This window comes from Balaenoptera acutorostrata, chromosome 1, assembly GCF_949987535.1.
Source record: "Balaenoptera acutorostrata chromosome 1, mBalAcu1.1, whole genome shotgun sequence".
Classification (NCBI taxonomy): domain Eukaryota; kingdom Metazoa; phylum Chordata; class Mammalia; order Artiodactyla; family Balaenopteridae; genus Balaenoptera; species Balaenoptera acutorostrata.
In genome coordinates this window covers 151703586-151725355 of record NC_080064.1, presented here as the reverse complement: position 1 = coordinate 151725355, position 21770 = coordinate 151703586, and the positions used below count along the sequence as shown (strand labels likewise).

At 49.1% G+C, this 21770-nt stretch overlaps 1 protein-coding gene across 1 annotated transcript; it reads left to right on the top strand.

Annotated features, from left to right (window-relative positions):
* Nucleotides 1-906: 906 nt before the first annotated feature.
* On the top strand, nt 907-2685 carry LOC102998087 (Golgi-associated RAB2 interactor protein 4-like). Its single transcript, XM_007184990.2, has one exon. The coding sequence runs from the start codon at nt 907-909 to the stop codon at nt 2683-2685; it is 1779 nt and encodes a 592-aa protein (XP_007185052.2).
* Nucleotides 2686-21770: the final 19085 nt, after the last annotated feature.

Below are 21770 nucleotides of genomic sequence, written 5' to 3'. Positions count from 1 at the left end.
CTCAATTTCTTCACCTGTAAACTGGGAACAGTAGTTAACAGTACCAAACTCAGTGGAGTCTTACAAACATACGTGAAGAACGCAGCATGGTGCCTAGGAGAAGCAATTTTTAATGTTATTATTAAAAATCACCATTGCCAACGTTTACTGGGATTTTATGAAAGCACAGACTAAGGGTCGCAACTGCCAACTCTACGTTACTGGATACAATTAAACCATGAGCTTAAATGGTTCAAGTTTATCCCATCATCTTACATTCCTATAGATTTCATCCAGTAGCTGAATTTGGGGGAGGAAAAGAAAAAGGACCCACACAAAATTTTCCCAGTTGAAGACATTTTTATTTTGGTACCCACCTGAGTCCCTGGCAGGATGGGCCTGTCCTCCGCGGGGGCAATGGGGTGTTCGGGAGAGGATGGGGGCCCTGCCCTGAGGGGGCAGCTGGGCGATGAGGCAAAGGGCTGTGTGACAGTGATAGGTCACAAAGGGCATCAGAGGATAAATAGGCTGTGCCAGGGGGTTAGGCTGAGAAAGTGGTTACTTCTCTCACTAGGACTGAAGTTGACGGCCTCTTGGGGAGATAAAAAATCCAGAAGCAGAAGTGAGGTGAGGCAGAGGGGGAGCCTACCATACCTCTCGACAACTTGAAGAGATTTAGCCTGGGGTCCAGGCGCCCTACAGCGTCCCCGCTGTGATCATCTGTGCCCCTACCCACACCCCTGCCTCCGGGAGACCCTGAGGCAAAGGTGGGGGCCGGTGGGGTGGGCTTGGAAAACCTGCCGTAGGGCTGCTTGTGTGACGCAGGAGGCAGGAGCACCGCAGCTCGCTCTTCTGCCAACGAAGCCGAGGGAGGGAAGAGCCAGGGGCCCGCCTTCACCGCGCTGCCTGTCGTGATCAAAGACAGCCATGACTGGGGACTCTCTGCTCCCGTATCACACGGCCCAGAGCAGCACCGGGGTGGGCCTGTTCAACACCACCATGGGGAAGCTGCAGCAGCAACTGCACAAGGGCGAATACGACATATTCAGGTACGCACCGATATTCGAGAGCGACTTTATCCAGATCACGAAGAGGGGAGACGTGATCGACGTGCACAACTGTGTCTGCATGGTGACCGTGGGCATCGCATCCAGCAGCCCCGTCCTCCCACTCCCAGACATCATGCTGCTGGCCCGATGGGCCACCGGCTGTGAAGAGCACGCTGAGCGCAGCCAGGCCACCAAGGGGAAGAGCCACAAGGCTGCAAAGACCTTAGAGCTCACCAGGCTCCTTCCCTTGAAGTTCGTGAGGATCTCCGCTCACAATCGTGAGAAACAACAGCTGCGCGTGAAGTTTGCCACTGGCCGCTCCTGCTACCTGCAGCTGTGTCCCCCTCTGGACGCGCAGGAAGACCTCTTTGCCTACTGGGAAAAGCTGATTTACCTCCTGCGACCACCAGTGGACAGTCACAGCAGCACCTATGCCATTCCAGCCGGGGACATGATCGGCATGCCTGTGTTCGAGGAGGAGGACGGGCGGAGCCCGGCAGGGGAGGATTTCCAAGGAGAGTGGGATCAGGACCAGGTCAGCATCAGGAGCCTCCACATGCGCTCTGAGGTGGCCGGGGCCACGTCTGCAGCGTTTGCTGGGGGGGAGGGGATCCAACTGGACTCCCACAAGCCCGCTACCGTGCCCGATGTGGCCACTGCAAAAGCAAAGCCTACGGTGCTTGACAAAGAGTCAGCATCGGGGGCAACGACAAAGGTGGAGACAGCATGGGTGGCAGGAGGCACCGCAGCGGGTGCTTTGAGCGTGGCAGTGATCAAGTCTCCTGCCCCTGAAGAGCAGAGCACCGCCACGGCGGCCACAGCCAGCGACGGTCCAGGAGGAAGCAAAACCAATATAGCCACTGGGGGCACTGCCGGAACATCCCTGAGGAGCAGGAAAACGGCCCTGGCAGGTGCTGCGGACAATTCACAGTATGCTTCCAGCACGTCCACCAGCCTCTCCCCAGAGGCCGGCAGGACTGCGGTCGGAGCAGAACCTACCAGTGAGACTGTCAGAGGAAGAGCCAACAAGGAGGACGAGGGGTCCCTCATCTCAACCTTGCCACAGGAAGGCCAAGTGAGTGAACAGGATGGCAGCTCACAGAGGGTGTCCCAGGCCCGCAAGGGAAGAAGGGAGAGCAGGGAGCAGTGGGAAGAGGAGAGAGCTCTTAGGAGCCCCTCGCTCTGCGGTTCAGTGGAAAGCCACCACAAGGCAGCGGGGAACAAGGTAATCCAAAAAGCAGCTGGCCGGTGCTCAGGCGGCCGTAGAGCCACTAGAGACGACCAGAAGGAGAAAGGCCACGGCAGCCCGGGGGGCAGCGAGCAGGGCACTGGTCACAAAGGCGTCAGCCGTGCTCCCATCACCAACGAGCCCAGGACCTCGCACAAACCGGGCAGGAGCTTATCTACAGCGAGTTCAGGTTCCGCCACCAAGAGATTCAGCAGGATCAGCTCCTTCTTCAGGAATATCAGAGCCAGTCTTACTAGAAAGACAGCGGGCTCATCACGCGATAAAGGTGTGAACATCCTGGCGAAGGCAGTGGAAGGGACCCGAATGGAGGCCATCATAGAGACAGCAGAGAGTGGCCAGGGGCTGGAAATCACTGGTGGTGTGACATCTGAGGCCATGGAGCCAGTGACCATTGAAGCCCATCAATAGGACCTAGAGCTGGAAGCTGCAAAGGGGACCAGGGCTCAGCGAAATACCCCTGGAGAGCCCATTTCAGCTTCCTTACTGCAATTTAAATAAAGAACCATACAATCTGAGAATGCATGCAGTGTTCTCTCTGAATTTCTAGGTCCTGAAGCCCAGCCGTGGCCTCACAGTGGATTCTGTGATGTCAGCTGTGCCACAGTCTGAGACCCAGTGTCCAGTCAAGGGCAGCCCCACCTCACACACATGCTCAGCGCCAACAGCAGTGCTCCACCTGGCCTCCACTCCTTTCTGGCTTTGCCCCCCGGGGCCATGGCTGAAAGTCAGACTATGGCCTAGGAAGCTCTCCTTCACTATCCCCCTATTCTTTTTATAAACGCTTATTCCCCCTGAAGGTCTGTAAACAAAGCAAGAGCAGGACTCCTGTCCCCTCGGGCTATTCAGTGGACAGAAACACGGGCAGCAGTATTGGCTAGCAATCAGAACAGCAAGCACTCTCATCTAGACTTAGCCGTCCCCTTCCCAGGTATATACCCTGGAGAAACACACATGTTCTAAGAAACAACTATGAGAATGTCTATAGCAAACATAACTTGACAGCAGAATGCTGGAAACAGCCCAAATGTCCAGCAACAGAATTAATACAGCAGGATATGAAGAGAGTGGAATACTCAATAGTGAAAGATAAGTGAGCTACACACATTAGTATAGATCGACTTCTCATGATTTTTAAAAACATCAAAAGAATGGGATACAATTCCACTCACGGAACCATTCTGAAACAAGCTCAAACAATGTATTGCATAGGGTATATGTTTAAAAACAACTGTAGCTAAAAATGAGGGAAGAGTAAACACAAAATTCAGGACAGTTTCCTCTAGGGTGGAAAGGCTAGGTCAAGGAGGTTGACACAAGGCTGTTAGTGCTGCTGGGAATTGTTTTGTCTCTTAAGCAAGATGGTAGGTACACAGGTGCTGTATTTTTCACATTTTACTAACTCTGAAATGAGGATGGTCCTACAATCGCCGTGGCAGTTGTGATGAAGTTATTGCCAATGCCTTTCTCTTTTTTTCCCTTTTTTTTTTTTTTCACTTTTATGTATGCACAAAAGTGATGTCAGAAAGGCTCGGCATCTTTAAATTACATTTATTTAAGGTAAAGTACAAGAACACTTGTTTTTGGTTATTAGGAAAAGAAGGAACGATATGCCTATTTTACAGATGAGAACACTGAGGCTCAGAGAAGGTAACCTGCTCCAGTCGCACAATGGGATCTTTGCAGAACAGTGATCCACCAGCCCACGTCTTTACACAAAGCCCTGTCTGTAGTACGGGAAGGAGGCAAGCAAACAAGCCTGAGATAGGACCAGCACAAGAACCCGAGGCACCAGCATTCTTACCATCATGTTCCAAAACTACAGAGATGAGCATCAATTTTACTAGATTGAGGGGAGGGAGGGGTGGGGGCTGGGAGTCGGTTTTTGAACTTCAGTGAGCTCACAGCTCTTAGCTGGCCTTATCTCGAGAGCATCCAGACCACCCTTGAGCTGTGTCTGGCTCCCAGGCTTCTACATCTAGCCTCTGGCATGACCCGCGCTGCAGCCATAAACAGGCTCCCACCTGGAATTGCAGCGTTCACTCCTGGAACGTCCAGCGTCCAGTCCTCCTCCAGCCATTAATTAAACTTTTGAATGCCCTGCTCAGAAGGGTTTCTCCATACCAAATCTTCAGGAACATTTTTCTTCTTGGGGCTCCAAAACCAAATCCTTAAACCTCACATGAGGGAGACTATTTGTTAGGTCAGAGCATCCTTGTTGATTGGACCTTCAGTTTGTGACTTCCACAGACCTCATCACGGGAGGGTGGGGAGAGGTCTCTTCTGTTGGTAGAGGGAAAGGTGGGCACTTGGTGGGGAGCACTGATGAGAAAGGGAGACAGCCTGAGACCTACACATATGCACTGTTTCCCCTGGCCAAACAAGGTTCCTGACCCCAGGATTAACCCAGAGCTTCCGAGAAGACTAGGAGCTGCAGGGAGACACAATTAATGGTTTACTCTCCACCAGCTTTTCCTTGGACCCAAGGTGGAGAAATTACAAAAAGATCACATCACATTCCTTTGATCTTATGATTTCCACACAGGCAAGTGCAGGGAAACACTAGTCTGAAGGAAGAAAATGCATTAAAAACACGTGCATAGCCCTTAGCCGTTTATAGAGTTCTTGAATGTATGTGCCCCCTTCCGATTTTCACATCTTTCCATTTTGCAGATAAGCAAACGGAAGTTCAGAGCATTTAAAGGACTTGCTCAAGGTGGGAGGTGATGGTACAGAGAGGGAGCTACCTCAGTGCAACAACTTTCAGACAGTGTGCCACCCCGGTCCCGCACAGAGGTACACAGATGGTGGAGGAGACAGGACAGCATGAGTAATTATCACAACTCTGAGTGACAAATACAATGAGAGACGTGTGTTTGGGGACAGGATCTATTCAGAGGAGGGGTTCTGGGACATGGGAAGGAGTTGTGCATTAGGGAAGGCTTCACAGGGGAATTGGCACTTTTAAGGATGAATAGGGCTCAGCCAGGTGAAGGAAGTATGAGCAGCAAGGGAAAAGGTGGGGGAGGGGTGGGAGATGATCAGGCCACAGGAAAGAGCGTGTGCAAAGTACAAAGGCTTGAAACATCACGGTGTGTTGAGCAACTACAAGTATTTCAGTACTACTGGTTGGAGGGCAAGAGAGGAGGGATGTGAGGCTGGAGAATCAGGCAGCTGGGTCTTGGGGCCTGGGGTACTATTTGAGTGTCTGGGACTTGGGGAACCACTGAAGGCCAGCGTCTGATGGGACTAAGATCTCTCTGGCTCCAGGGTGGAGAGTTGATAGGCAGGGGGCTGTCTGGAGACACAGGATCCTCCAGGAAGCCACTGCATTAATCCTGGCAGAGGCGGGGAGCCCCGAACCTGGGTGGCACTGGGGAGACAGAAGGGGGCAGAGTCGAGAGGTGTTGAAGAGATAGAACAGGACAATTTTCCAGCCCACATCCTGAAAGATGGGGAGCTCATGGTGTAAGTCTGGTCCTCATCTAAAGGAAGTGGAACTGACAAAAGTGGAGGTGACTTGCCCCTGTGGCGGCTATTGGTCAGTAGAGTGGGTGGCCAGAAGACAGGCTCACGGGAAAGCAAGGAGTAACGTGTTAAGATAGAAAACAACAGCTGCTAGACAGCCAAGGGTAAAACAGCAGGATAAGGCAGCCAAGGCGGCAGTGGGGCTTCAGCACTTGGAGAGGGGCAGAGCCCCTGAGCAGTTCCTTGTTTATCTGGGCAGTTCTTCCCACAGAGCCCTCCTCCCCTGGGCCAAGAGTCGCCCCCAGAGAGCCCCTTGTGGCCACATGCTGGTACTGCAGGTTGGCGCTTGAATGGGTGGAGTCAGCACTGAGGCTGAGTCACTGTGACCCTTTCCCTTTGTCACACCACAATTAGTCTAATGCCAACCCCACAGGTGTGAGCTAGGGGAGGTGAGGGGATCTGGGCAATGAGGACGTGTCTCATCCAGGCAGCACGGCTCCAGGCCCCTGGCAGTGGAGTGGCAGAGTCTGAAACGGCTGAAAGGTCCCTGAGAGGCTGGGGATCCGGACCCAAGGGGACAATGAGTGACCACCAAGAACAGGGGTGGAGTTAGTGCCAGGGTCCCTCTGCAGAATGGAAGTCATCTGAGAAATAACTGTTGAGCACCTACTGTGGGCAAGATAGGAAATCAGGGACCATGAGGATGTTCACACACACACACACACTTGTAACACAAATCACAATGTGGTAGTGGCCTCAGTGTATAGAAAGAGGCTTCACAGAGAAGTGGAGGGCTTAGCACAGGGATGGCAGGCTGAGCGCTCTGGCAGAGGGAATGGTGTGATGGAGAGAGAGAAGGGCTTGGGAGATGTTCATAGATGACAGACAAGTACAGTGTGCCCAGGGTGTAATGTGCTCAGGAGAGAGAGTGGGGTGTTTGGTGGGAAATGAGGCTAGAAATAGAAGTAAGGCCACAGCATAGAGGAGAGACCCAGAATGCTGCACAATTCCCCTGAACCCCATGATCTTCATTACTGCAAATGGGACCTGTAACCCAGGGGTGAGGGGTGTGCAGAGTTGGTTTCTCCAAGAGCAGAAGGGCAAGGGAAGCCTAGACTCTTCCCCTTTGCCAGCTCAGAGAACGTGAAATGGAGAGTGGAGGCCCATGGCTTCCCACACTCTCTCTAAGAGGACATTAGCCCACAGGTGTGCTGAGGTTGATACCCCTCATCCCGGGAGCACCTGGAGGACCAGGCCACTTGGCTTTGGCTGCCAGGAGCCCCATCTGGTACCCCAGTGTGTGCCATTCCAATGTCGTCATTTTCTGCATGTGCCACGGCCTTGAAAGGCTGGGAAACATCTTTCTAGATATGCACATGCATGCACGTGGTACAGTCTGCAGGGGAACTGTGAGTGCAGCAGCGAGGAGCTGCTGAGAAGTTCCTTCCCTGGAGAGCCAGCCTGCTCCCCACAGCTTCAGCTGACGCTCACCACGTCACCCCTCTTTTCTTCTCCCACTGACACTTTCACAGTCCCGGGACCCTGCCATAATGCAATATACACTGGTTCAAGGGAAAAACAAGAACAAATCTATTGCTTTTCATAAAACTAAATTAGTTTTTTAAAGATCTATCCTTGGCTTTGAGATCATGTCCTGCCTCCTTGTTTCTTAACATTTTATTCTGAAGTGCAGTTGACCCTTAAACAACACGAGTTTGAACTGCTCGGGTCCACTTAAACTTGGATTTTTTTTTACTAAATATATACTACAGTACTACACAATCCATGGTTGGTTGCACCCGCAGATGTGGAACCGCGGATTCAGAGGGCCAACTATAAAGTTATATACGGATTTTCACCTGGGGGCGGGGCGGTTCCTAACCCCTATGTTGTTCAATGGTCAATTTATAACATTCATGCAGGAAAGTGTGACATCGTAAGCATACCACTCGATGACATTTCACAAGATAAGCAACCCCACAAAACTAGCACCTGGCGAAGAATCAGAACATCACTGCAACTCTGGAAGTGCCCCCTTGCAGTCACTCAAGGGTAACCACTACCCTAGCTTCCAACACCATAGATGAATGTTGTTTGCTTTTCAACTTTACATAGTGGAATCACATAGAGTGTACTCTTTGACTCTGGTTTCTTTCCCTTAACATCATATTTATGAGGTTTGTGCATGACTTTCCTGGCGATCGTCCATTTATTTTCACTGCTATACAGTATTCCATTGTGTGATGATACTACAACTTATTCTGTCATTGATTTAAGTTATTATCAGTTTGGGGCTATTAAAAATAGTGCTATTATGAACATTTATATACAGATCTGTTGGTAAAAATATACATAAACTTCTGTTCGGCATATACATAGGAATGGAATTGAATATATGCATATGTTCAGCTTCTGATTATACTGCCAAGCTATTTTCCTTCCAAAATGACTGTGGAAATAATAATTCTCACCAGGAATGTATGAAAGTCCTGGTTGTTCCACATCCTTGCCAAGGTTTGATACTGTTTACCTCTTTCCTTTTAGCCATTCGGGTGGGGTAGAGTGACTTTTCTCCCTTTTTCATGATAAAAATATACTTTAAAATATATAATATGGTGACCTACAGAAAATGGTAGTTTTGTTGTAATGTCCTTAATAGGCAAAATTTAAAGTTGGTTTCCAAATTAATTTTGAAATTTCACACATCTCTGAAATCTTTAAAGTCTTGTTTATATATTTTTAAGGATTTTTCATTGCAAGGGAGCTTATATTTTTAAACATCTCCTACCATCCTGTGCCAGTACGTTTTGCTTTATAACAAACTACCCCAAAGCTTTGTGGCTTAAAACAACAGTCATTTTCTTACATTTTATAGATTCTTCTACATGAGAAATCTGGGTAGGACTCAGTGGGGCAAATCTTCTGTTCTTTGTGGTATCAAGCGAGGTTGGTCAGTAGTCTGGCCTGGAGAGTCAAAAGTAGCTTCATCCATGTATCTGGTGCCTTGAGGGAAACGGCTAGAAGGAAGGTGGGCCTCAGCTGGGACTGTCAACGGGAATGCCTACATGTGGCCTCTCCAGCATGATGGTCTCAGGTAGTCAGATGTCTTCCCTCAGATGGAGTGACCCAAGATAACCAAGTGGAAGCTGCTTCTGACTGAGCCTCAGAAGTCACCCAGCGTAACTTCTACCACATTCTGTGGTTACAAGCAAGTCATAAGGCCAGGCCAGATTTGAAGGGAGAGGAACTAGACTCCGACTCTTGACAGGGAAATGGCAAGATCACAATGTGAAAGAACATGGGGGGTGGCAATATCATTGTGGCCCTCTGTGGAAAATACAGTTTGCCACTTCCCACCCCTACCCCCATCCTAACAAAGTAAACCTGGCCCGGATGTGCCCGAGGAGCCCTGAGGTAGCTGTGGTGGCCCCCTTAGCCCCCACTCTTATGCTCTTCCCTCTTTCTCATTTTCACTTTATTTTTTTAACTCCCCTCCTTTCCTCTCCCCTATCAGTTAGCTAAACTCACAAGGACTCCCACTGAACCTTTCGTAGTCCCTTCCTCCCCATCTCTCCCCACATACCTTCAGCCTCTTTGTCCTCTGAGTGATAGATTACTGGAACACCTACAACCATATGAGGTCAGGCCCAGAAGTATCTTGACTAATCCCACGAGCACTTTACAGATGAGGAAGTTGAGGCCTAGAGAGGAAAGGGACTTTCCCAAGGTCCTACTTCAAGTAAGTAGCAGAGTTCTGGCTAGCGCAGCACAAAATACAGCCTACAATGGGTCTTAAAGAATGTCAACACTTGCTTTCCACTTTGGACTTCCTGAAACTAAAGCTACTCGTTTCTGTTTCATGTTCATTGCCTCACCATCACAATGTCCTTTTGGCCTCTTGGTTCAGGAGCGAAATCAATGCTGGCAGGCTTCTGTGCCCAGAGAGGCCTGTCCCAGCCCTGGCCTGGGTGTCAGCCTTCACAGATGGATGGAGGGAGTGGGGAACACAGATACAGCAAGTTGGGACCCATATAACCAGCCCCCCTCCAACCACCTCCTTGTACCCCAGACACAAGTAGCTTCTTTTGATCCCAAAGTCCAAGAATTCCCTGAATTCAAGAATCAACTAGCAGCCAGTTTTGAAATTTTCTGGGCATCCAGGATTTAACTTAGGCTGGTGATGACTGAAGTCAGGCTGAGGATAAATTGGAGGGGATGTAAAACAAGAAGACACAACTCTTAAGGCCAGGTCCAAGAGACAACAACTCTGTTACATTAAAGTCTATTTCCTCCGTTCACTTCAAACAAGCGGACTATGGGGCCCAGAGCAGGGATCCCAGGCTGGGCTATCAGACATCCCATAGCATCAGCAGCTGGATCTTTTTTTTTTTCGGCCGTGCCTCGAGGCATGTGGGATCCTAGTTCCCCAACCAGGGACTGAACCCTTGCCCCCTGCAGTGGAAGCACGGAGTCCCAACCACTGGACCACCAGGGAGTTCCCAGCAGCTTGATCTTGAGGGAAGAGCAAGGGCTGGAGAAAAAGCAGGCGGCTGGCACGTTGCTCTGGGATCTGAGTGGTGATGATGTGGAGAACAGTCTGCTAAGAACCCTCTCAGAACTCTCTGTAATCCACCAGCCCAGTGCTTTCGGCCCCAGAGAGCAGTTCTGCAAGTCGGTGATAAGCTGAGAGTGGGACACAGGTGTGCTGTCAGGGAAGTCACCTTAGGCCAACAGTGAGAGTCCCCAAGGCTGTCTGAGTGCCCGGGACAGAGGAAGAAGTGGCATCTGTGGAGGACTCTGTTGAGAAGAAGGGATTGAAGTAATTCTTTTCAGTTGGTACAGCCTGTAACCTCCTTTAGGGGAGTGGCCGTGTCTTATTGTTTCTGAGTCCCCACGTGCAGCACACATATTAGAGGCTCCATAAATGTTTATTATAAAGACCTACAGTCCCCAGTCCATCCGTCATTCTCCTGCATCCAGGCACAACGGTGACCTTCCACAGTCCCTGCTCCCCTCCTTCCAGCAGCCCTCTGCCAGCTCTAAGTGATGGGAGGCCCAGGACATGGAGAGAGACCATTAATAATGTTCAGTCTCTTCTTGCCCGCGATGCCAAGCCCTCCCCAGGGGCCCTCTATTGGGAGTGATAGAAACAAGTCATGAAGGGTCCCATGCCTTTCTTTCTTGCTGGGGTCCCTTTCTCCACCCAAACGAACACAGGAGCCATTTCTTTTCCTTCATACTCCCCTGCTGGAGGGAGGGGAAAAAAAAGGGAACCATCATCAGCTAACAGTGTTATTTCCTAGCCTGTGCCTGGCCCTTGCCCACACGGTCTGCTGCTGTGTCTGCATCAGCTTGAGTAGAAATTGTATGAGCAGCTGCCACGCTGGGCACAGGGCCAAGAAACTAGCAGCCCACCCCGTGTTTCTCTCCAAGTTCTGCAATCTTTTTCACTGCATCTTATTTGGGGCTGCCGCACACGATAATGTTTGTATCGATTGAGTCCTTCCTCTCAGACAGCTGCTGTTCTAAGACCTCTATAGGGATTATTGTGTTTAGTTCTTTCTCCACAGCTCTATGAAGTAGGCAATGTTATTCCCATTTTACAGATGAAGAAGCTGAGGCACAGATGAGTTCACGTACCTTACCCAAGATCCCCAGTGGTGGAGCCAGGATCAAATCCCAAGGGGTCTGACACCGAAGTCCACACGCCTGACCCCACCATGGGCTGACTCCACGGACTGCATGGCCTTAGAAGGTATCAGACCCTACACTATGGAGAGCAGCCAGCCTACAGCCAGCAGTCAATCAACTCCGTGGCTGAGAGACATGTGTGGTACTTAGGACAGTGGGTACTGCACCAGGTGCCAGCCTCCCCCGGCTGTGAGGGCCACTCCACCTCCCTCTGCTCCGCTGCCAGGCAGCACCCTTCACTCAGGTTCAAAAGTGTCGTGGCCACTGGGGAAATGAGCGGTATTTGTGGACGGGGTAGCTTGCTCCTTCTGGAAAAACAACCCAAAGTCCTGTCCTGCTGTCATCTGTCTCATCTGGAACCACTTTAAAATCTGTCATCTGCACTCTCAGGCTGTGACACCTCAGAGACCCAAGGGCTGACTTTCCAGACCCCAGCAAGAAACTCCAGTCTAACACCCACCTGGCGAGAGAAGATGGAAATGGCTCCTGGGAAACCCGCCTGGCCACACGCTCTCTAGGACCGTTAGCTTGCTAGCTAGCAGATGTCCACCGTGTGCCATCCTAACTGGCCATGCAGTGCTCGCCACCAACTTGCCTCTACTTACCCACCCACTCTTGCTCCTTCTTCCCTCTTCCCTTTGTCCACGCCCCATGGGCTGTCTCTGTCTCCACTGAAACGCTCTGTCTCACTGAGACCTTCCACATCTGCTCCCACCCCTGCCCCCAGCTTCGCTCCCTCCTGACCTTTACTCAGATCTGAGGATGCCTCCTCCCACCGGCCCATGCTGAGGACCTGCAGGCCAAGGGGACGACGGAACCTCCTGCCTACAAGTCAGGGCTGCTGCGCTCTCTCTGGGGATGACGCCGCCTCCCTCATCACCTCCCTGGGGCACAAAAGCTGAGTCCTTTTGCTTTAATTCCCTGGGTTGCTTTCGGCGGCATGCTAATTTATGCAAACTGAACACAAATGAGTATAGAAAGCTATGTGACCCTGGATTTACTGGAAATCAGCAACTCCCCTGACGGGAAGACTTAGGGAAATTCTGGAATCTACTTCCCAAGAGAAATTTAAAAATAGAGTGGCCTCCAGTTGGGGTTTGGGGAGGGATGTGGCTGGAAGTCATTTGGAGAAAGAAGCACAGTCTAGGTTCCCTGTCATTAGTAAGTGACCCAGCAAAAGTCAGAGGAAGAGAAAGTATCTGGCTGCCAAGCCTTCCCCCCTTTTCCTCTCCCGGCTCTGAGCTCTGGTTCAGCCCCACGCCCTACCAAAACCTCCCAACGGGGTACACAGTGGAGGGCAGAGCACCCAAGGCATTACTTCATCTCTGAAACAAGGCATTATTTATGTCCCACTCCCCATGACAACACTCTGCTATTCTCCTCTCTTCTTGCATCTCCTACATTGACCCCCTTCTACTTGTCCTTATTGGGTATGGCTGGTCAAGTGAACAGAATGTTCTGCAACCTGGCCAGAGGGGTTAGGCAGCAGTCTGCATGTTCCAACAAAGAAGACCTCAGAGGATAGCTCTGGGGTAGGTCAACTCAGGCACGAAGCCTTAGGCACCTCATTTGCAGGAGGACCTTTCCAAGAAAGGAGAGGAGAGAAGAAGGTGGCCCCAGAAGCAACAGCTTCCGTTCTTCTGCCCCTAGGCTGGGAGGTGCTGAGTAACTCCAAAAGGTAGAAACTGACCTTCTCTTAAAGATTTCAAGAGAAGAGAATATTTTTTCCAAAATCTTTCCAACAGACTACTAAGCGTCATCAGAATGTTTTTACTTATATTAACATAATTGCTTGGTGCTGCCATGGAAGTCATTTTCAGGTAATTAGAGTACAGATGCTTCTGGTTTTTAAGGTAATACTCCAGCAAACCCTTAACACATGTCATGAAAAGACCTAAAGACAAACTCCCCCAAGATTCAGGGACCGCCTCACTGCTTCACTGAAAGGAGATGATCCACACTGAACCCTCCACTCCAGGGAACAGGAGCTGTGTTCTCATCTGTGTTCCCCTAACTTGGTAGAAAGTTTATTGAAGGCCAAAACTTTCAACTAGTCAGTATTTGGGGCTACTCAGAGGAAATAAAACATGCTCTTCCATATATTTAAAAGGGAAGGGCACACTGTGTATCAAGCATGTTATATATATTATATCTTTTAAGTCTTACAACTATCCCAATAGATATGTATCATTCCCATTTTACAGATGAGGAAACTAAGGCTAAGAGTTAAAGGCATTTGCCCAAGGTCACAGAGCTGATGAATGGTTCTGGCAGAACCTTCTACTGCTCATTAGTATCCATTTTCTCCTTTTCTTTCCAGGCACGTCTTAAACTATATTTCCTGGTCCTCTTGCTATTAGGCTGACCGCATTACTGAATTCTGCCAGTGAAACAGGGACAGAAGTGATTTTGCCACTTCCGGTCCTAGTCCATAAAAACCTTGGTCCATCGTGCCCTTTCCCATCACTATCTGGATGACCCAGGGCACCAGGAAGCCATAAAGATGGGAGGAGCTTGCTCCCTGAGTGACTACATGGAACAGAGCACCCGTCACCTTGTCCTCCGCTACCTGCACTGGACTGTGACTTGGATGAGGCAAACCTTCACCATGTTAATCCACTAGGAGTTTAGTTTGTCCTGAAAGCATGGTGAAGGCAAGATCTGAAACCAAATCCACCAGACTCTAAAGACCATCCTCTCTCATTAAGACATACTGCCACAAATACAGCAGAAATATAAAAGCCCATCTATAAAATATTATCTAATCCCACAGTTCACCTCTCTCCCACCATGCCTCTCCCACAAACAAGAATTAGATTCCTGAAGATTTCAGAGGAAGTTGGGTAAACAAAAACATAAAATCAAGCAAGCAATTGACAAATATTTGTTGACTGCACACTACCTGCCAAGCATAGACAAATCTACTTTTGTTGTCACCTTGAGGTCATGAACTCTGCCCTTTGCTCTCTCGGATGGGAGGGGAGCAGGGGACAAGGTGGGAGGTAAGTCTATGACTGTTCTTTTCAGCAATGAGATTCTCCTTGGTTCTCCCAGTGTGTTAATGAGCTACCTGGGGGGTGTCTGATTTTACGTTTGAGAAGAAGAATAGACTTTCAATCTGAAAGACACTTTTTAAATTTAAAATACATTTGCAAATGAAGCAACTGACAAAGGATTAATCTCCAAGATTTACAAGCAGCTCATGCAGCTCAATAACAAAAAAACGAACAACCCAATCCAAAAATGGGCAGAAGACATAAACAGACATTTCTCCAAAGAAGATATACAGATTGCCAACAGACACATGAAAGAATGCTCAACATCATTAATCATTAGAGAAATGCAAATCAAAACTACAATGAGATATCATCTCACACCGGTCAGAATGGCCATCATCAAAAAATCTAGAAACAATAAATGCTGGAGAGGGTGTGGAGAAAAGGGAACACTTTTGCACTGTTGGTGGGAATGTAAATTGATACAGCCACTATGGAGAACAGTATGGAGGTTCCTTAAAAAACTAAAAATAGAACTACCATACGACCCAGCAATCCCACTACTGGGCATATACCCTGAGAAAACCATAATTCAAAAAGAGTCATGTACCACAATGTTCATTGCACCTCTACTTACAATAGCCAGGACATGGAAGCAACCTAAGTGTCCATCATCGGCTGAATGGATAAAGAAGATGTGGCACATATATACAATGGAATATTACTCAGCCATAAAAAGAAATGAAATGGCGGTATTTGTAGTGAGGTGGATGCACCTAGAGTCTGTCATACAGAGTGAAGTAAGTCAGAAAGAGAAAAACAAATACAGTATGCTAACACATATATATGGAATCTAAGAAAGAAAAAAAAAAGGTCATTAAGAACATAGTGGCAAGAAGGGAATAAAGACACAGACCTACTAGAGAATGGACTTGAGGATATGGGGAGGGGGAGGGGTAAGATGTGACAGGGTGAGAGAGTGGCATGGACATATATACACTACCAAATGTAAAATAGATAGCTAGTGGGAAGCAGCCACATAGCACAGGGAGATCAGCTCGGTGCTTTGTGACCACCTAGAGGGGTGGGATAGGGAGGGTGGGAGGGAGGGAGATGCAAGAGGGAAGAGATATGGGAACATATGTATATGTATAACTGATTCACTTTGTTATAAAGCAGAAACTAACACACCATTGTAAAGCAATTATACTCCAATAAAGATGTTTAAAAAAATTAAAAAAATACATTGGGACTTCCCTGACGGTCCAGTGGTTAAGACTACGCACTTCCACTGCAGGGGGAGCGGGTTTGATCCCTGGTCAGGGAACTAAGATCCCACATGCGTGAACACAATAAAAACACTGAGCATTAAAAAAAAGGAATGTAACTATATATTCAAAGGAGATTTTTAAATTCTTTTAAAAATAAAATAAAATATATTATTTTCCTGAAGTTTCACATTTTACAGATGGGCAGACTGAGACTCAGAGAAGCTTAGAAACAGCCCCAGGCCACAGTGACAGAAGTTAAATTTGAACTCAGCTTTGTCTGATTCCAAAGTCCTTGCTCACTGCACTATGCCAGTGTTTCTTAAACTGGACTGCTCTTCAGAATCACCAGGGGAATAGTTAAAACACAGATTCCTGGGCTTGGCGCCAGACTCCCAAATCACTGACCTGGGGCAGGCTTCAGCAATCTCTCTTCCCACACACCCCAGGCCTGAGTGAAGACCAGCCAAGTTTGGGATCCACTTCTCTGCACCTCGCAGTGGGAAAGCTAAGAGGGTACATGGATGCCAAGGGAGCGGAGGGGAAGAGAACAGAAGGGGGCCTTCTATGGCCTTGTCCAGGGCTGGCCCTGCTCACAGTTGAGATCCTGGCCATGAGACCCAGAGGACAATTAACGAAAGCAAGAAAAGGCCTTTTGACTCAGCTGTTTTCCTTACATCTCTGCTGTGCAAAGAGGGTATCATGCCTGCGGAATTCTGCTGCATCCACAGGCATCTCCAGATCTATTTTTTAAATTCGCCAGGAATGAAGAAAGAAAAGTCTGCCAAAGTTCAGAATATGCTAGTCATTTTCCTGATTCAGTAAAACTGCCTTGATTTAGTGTTCACTGCTTCCAAGCCTGTGCTCTCTGAGAGGTGGCTGGGATGAAACTGACTGCCACACTATCTTGGAAGCCAATTCATGAAGAATGGAGACAAAACCGGCAGGAGGGTACTGTTTAGCCCTGAAGAACTGAATGGCTACTTGAAGAAACATTTTAGCATATCTGTATATATCAATAGGCACTACAGGAGCTCTGCTGGGGAACAGTAATAACTGCTGCCATTAACTGAGAGCTTAGTTTGTACAGGTTCACAATCTCTTATCCATAGGTTGACCCTATAATTTAACATCCAAACTGAGTAATTGTGAAAGTGAAAGTTGGGAGAGCTATTAATAATTTCACCAGGACAAGGGTAAACCAGAATATCCCAAGCAAACTGGGATATATGATCACTCTATCCAAAACCCTGAGCCAAATGGATTTCAAATTCAGACTTTTAGAAGATTTTGTAGGTAATACTGTACTTGTGTGTGTATCACACACACATACAAATACCCTAGAGGGATCCAGGGCAGCACCTCATGATCAAACATTATATTTCTGCAGCAAATATATGAATATTCACAAGAGGCATAAACAGACACTTCAGGTCAAATTGTGCCATCTAATGATTTCTGAAAAATACTTGTTTTCAGAAAAAATTTTTTCAAATTGTGGCAAGGGCTTGTGGACCTGTACCAAGAGCTTTAAGTACTTTCCATAGTGTGACAGAGATGCTAGCTGTCCCACTGTAAAGGTCCTCCCCTTCTTTGATAGTAGGTAAGTGCGCCCATGGCCATCTGGAATAAAGACTACATTTCCCAGTGTTCCTTGAAGCTAGGTGTGGTCATGTGACTGAGATGTGGCCAGTGAGATTTGTAAGTGGAAAGATGCGATCAGGACAGCCCACAAGTACAGGTACAGATGTACCTGTTGTTGACAGAGGGCATCCATTCTGATTAATTGAAATCCATGTTGTAAATACTTTGAAAATTACTTCTGGTGCGCAAAAACTTCTAGGAAGTCTCTTTAGAGAGATGGGTATGCTCTTCTCCCCCCCACCTCCTCCTTCCTCCTGGCTGGAGTGTGGACATGATGATTGGACCCTGAGCATCCACATCACTTTTGACCACAAAGCTGATGGCCACAGCTTCTGATGAACCAGAAAGCTGGTAGGATCTTGGGTCTGGATAACTCCCTGGATGGCCTACCTCTGGGCTTTTTATGTGAGAAAATAAAACCTTTTTGATTTACGGCACAATTCATTTGTATTTTCTGTTACTCACAAAGGAACCTGTATTCTAGGATTTGCTCTTGGCCGTGCCTCAAAATCTCAGATGGTGATCATGTTTATTTCTCATTCAAAGGCCTGCAAGTGGGCTGCGGTGGCTCTGCTTCAGACTGCGGGTCGTGTTCACATCTGCTCCACGCGTCTCTGAATTCTGGGACTAGGGGACGCTCAGGACGTGCTCTGTGTGTCAGGGTGAAGCTCAACCACACGAGCACATTTACAGCTTCTGCTAATGTTATGCTCCATTCCTTTAGCCAAAACGAGTCACAGGACAGCCCAACATCAAGGGGAGGGGACGAGGATGAAGTGAACACCTGCAGGTGATCATCTACAGAACTGATACACATGTGACCCCGTCCTACTGCCGCACACGCACCAGGGGCTTCCAGGCATCACCCCTAGCATCGCAGCGAGCCAGCCGCTCGTCCTGATCACTTCCCGTAATTCCTGGTATGCTGCCCTCCCTGCCCCTAACCCCCAGAGGGCACTACCAAGGGGAGGGCCACAGGACAAGATGTCCTTCTGTTTGGTGTCCCGTCTCTGTGCTCTCCTCAAGACCACACACCAGGCTACGCCAGCGCACCTGAGGGAGAGGTTACGCGGGGGGGAGGGCCCTCCTACCTCACACCTGTGTCTGTCTCCCAGGGGCCGCCTTCTTCCGAACCTCCTCCGAGAGTTTCCACCCTGTGTTATGCGCAGCCCCTGCCCCACAACCAGGGAGAGCGAGGGGACTTCTGGAAATGTCCTCAGAAGAGTAAGGAAGTGCATTTCCCACAAACCTCTCCTCGGGCCTTACTGTGCAACCCCAGGTCCCACCCCCGCCAAACAGTAACTGTTTGAGGAGAGGTTTAAGTAAATTAGCCTCAGGCACACCCGAAAGCCTGAAAGAAAATACCGAGAGAAGCTGGGGGGAGGGGGTGGATGCTGGGTGTGTTGCCCACTCAGCCAGTAGGGAGCTGGGTTTGAGGAAAGAAAAGATGGGCAGATTCTGCCACTAACTGGCAGTGTGACCGCCGGCAACCCCTTTTCCAGGCCTCCACGTCTTTCTTTGTTAAAAGAGGGGGTTATTCTTGATGGCATTTAAGGTGTCTTCCAGTTCTGACAGGTTGTGACCTAAGGGGGAGGGAATGGGAAGGAAGAGCCAGAGGGTGGGTGTCTGGAAGGACACACACGGTCAGGCCCAGGGAGCTGGGCTAGCATGAGGCTGAAGTTCATGTCCTTTGGCCCTTTTCAAATTGTAACGCCCACCAAGCTCAGCCCTTACCTGCCTCTGGGACCCATTCAGGGCCATGGTCTAAGGTCACAAAAACTGTCCCCAGCAGGGGGATCCATCGGCACTGACTACAGTATGATGACACCTCTGGGCGTTGTAGCAGCTCTGGCCTCAGTGCTCACCACTCCCTGCCTTAAGGTCCAGCAACTCTAAACTACCTTTAGTTCCCAGCACACACCTGGTGACTTTTGGTCTCCAGGCTCTTACTTGTGCAGTCCCCTCTCCCTGGGATACCACTGTCTCTTGATCTCCTGTCCCCCACCCCACCTTTCCCGGCCAATGCCTCCTCATCCTTTGCAATTCAGCTTCATCCCCACCCAGGTTCAGTGCTCCTCCACATTGCTCCTGTAATGCTTCATCAGTGCACTCACTACCATCTGCTTGTGTAACTGTCCTGCCCTACTAGACTCTGAGCTTCTTGAGGGCAGAGACCATGTCTTATCCATTTTCTTTCATGCCCTTTATCTTTCATAGCACCTGACACATGACAAAAGAGCAATCTATGATTGATGAATGAATGAACGAATGAACGAAGGAACTGGGAAAGAAAAAAGCTGGAAGGAATGTCATACATGGATGGTAAAGACTAACTTTAGCTTCCCACCCCTTCTATTTGCTACACACATCATATCTGTAGTCCAGGGAAATCACGCTGAATAAACACCAGAGGTGGTCTTTAAGCCAGGAAAAAGAGATCGCCAAGGGAAGAAGCACTGTGTCTGATTGGAGGGAAATAAACGCCTTGCCTTAATGATGGTGGGGGAGAGAGTGAGTTTGGGGTGCGAGGTCTAGGAGGGGCAGGACAGTCAGGAAAGGAGTCTTTGAAGAAAGCAGGCCTTCACGGGGTCATTGAGAAGGTTGGGCTTGGTGGGCAGATGGAAACTGAGCTGTCACACATCCATGGCTCCACCTGGGCAAGGAAGAGGCTCTGAGGAGGAAATCTGAGTGTGTGAGGGGTATGTGAGGGCAGAGTGAGAACTTCAGCTGGGTTCCTGAGTCACAGAGGAATCCAGGTGGCAGAAGGAGGGTGGGCTCCCCTTCTCCCCTCTCTCACTCCTCTTTGGCTGTGCAGGGTTGCTTCAGGCCTGGTGCTGTGAGCACGGGGTCAATCCCTCCCGTGGAGCTCCTGGTAAGAGACTTTGTGATGTTTCCTCAGGAGGCTACTTAGTGGGCCTGATAAGCAGCGGGGCGGGTGGCGGGGTTTAAAGAAGATGATTAAAATTGCATAGTAATTAGATTTGAATATTCTAGTCAGGAGTTTTACTGATAAGAGAATGTTTCTTTTTACATGATGTGACAACCACCATTGTTGAGTTTCTCCGCCAAGGTTGAGTATGCACCGGGAGGAAAGATATTAAATATCTGAAGCGTCTAAATTGTAGTGAATGTAGGAAAGGACATTTGACGTGCCCTAAGCTGACGATCCCCACCCCCATGGGCCCCCAAGAAGAGGGGACCTCGTCTGTCCCTAAGTGTAAGCATGAATCGAACCCTGAAGCCTCCCGCAAAGAGGTCACTTAGCACCAATTAAAATCCAGGCCATTACCTCAGCGGACTCCGTGGCTTCGTCCTCTCCAGAAGCAGGAACAGCCGGCACAGGATTCTCAAGGCTGACTGGACTGGCACCAGGACCCAATTTCAGTTCAACGGACATCGCAGGAGGCCGGCGCCGACTACGGGCACCGCCCACGCAACGGTTTGTGCGATGTGCGCAGGTGCGAGTGTGCGCATGCGCAGGTGCGAGTGTGCGCATGCGCACCACTGGCTGTCCGCACTCTTGCCGCGTCCTTTCCTCCATCCCAGACCCGGGTACTTGCATTCAGGGCTGATGAAACAGGGCTGTGTAAACTTGTATTCAACTCATTTTAATTGAAGGTCCTGCGGATGACCAGAAATTTTGCCTCAATTCAATAGAACTAGTAAAATGCAAGACCACCTGCTTCTCTCCGCCTAACCAACTCAACACATCGCCAAGTCACTGGAGATGTAACCTGGGACCCTCAGGAGCCTCTTCTCCTATCAATGTCTTATCTGGGCGGGGGGCGGGGGCGGGGGCGGGGGGCGGAGGGGGGGCGGGGACGGGGCTTCAGAAAAGACCCAAGGGAGAAGCAGCTGCGTTTAAGGCCCTGAGATCAAACTCCTCCCCGGTCCAGCTTCCTCAGAGACGATGTTCCTTCTAATGTTTGTTGTTTGTTTTAACCATATTCTTCTAATTCCTTGAAGTTGCGAACGGCTAACCACACTGCCAACTTGGCTGACATAAACAGATATTAGTGTTGTAAATAAACTGAACTTACCCAACAGTTAATAAGACTTGCAAAATGATATGGAGCATATAGTCATTACTTTGCTTCCTGGTAATTAATCAGGGTGGAAATAAATAAGCCCAACCACTGCTTCCCAAGGACTGCATCTCCCAAGCCACAGGCTTCACAGAGGCTTTTCTAATTCCTGGATATTAGCTGTGCTGTCTGGCTTTGTGTTGGCTGTGCAGCCTCCAACTCCTCTTTCCTATTGGATGAGAATATCCCATTGGATAAGGTCTTGGTAAGTGGCTACTTTGGAGACTAAACAGGCCAGGTGCTCCTCTCTGCACCCAGGTGTCCAGGTCATAGGCCTGAATCCCGGCCTGATTCAATACTATACTTCTGCCAAGACTTGTCTTGAACAAGTGATGCAAAGCACA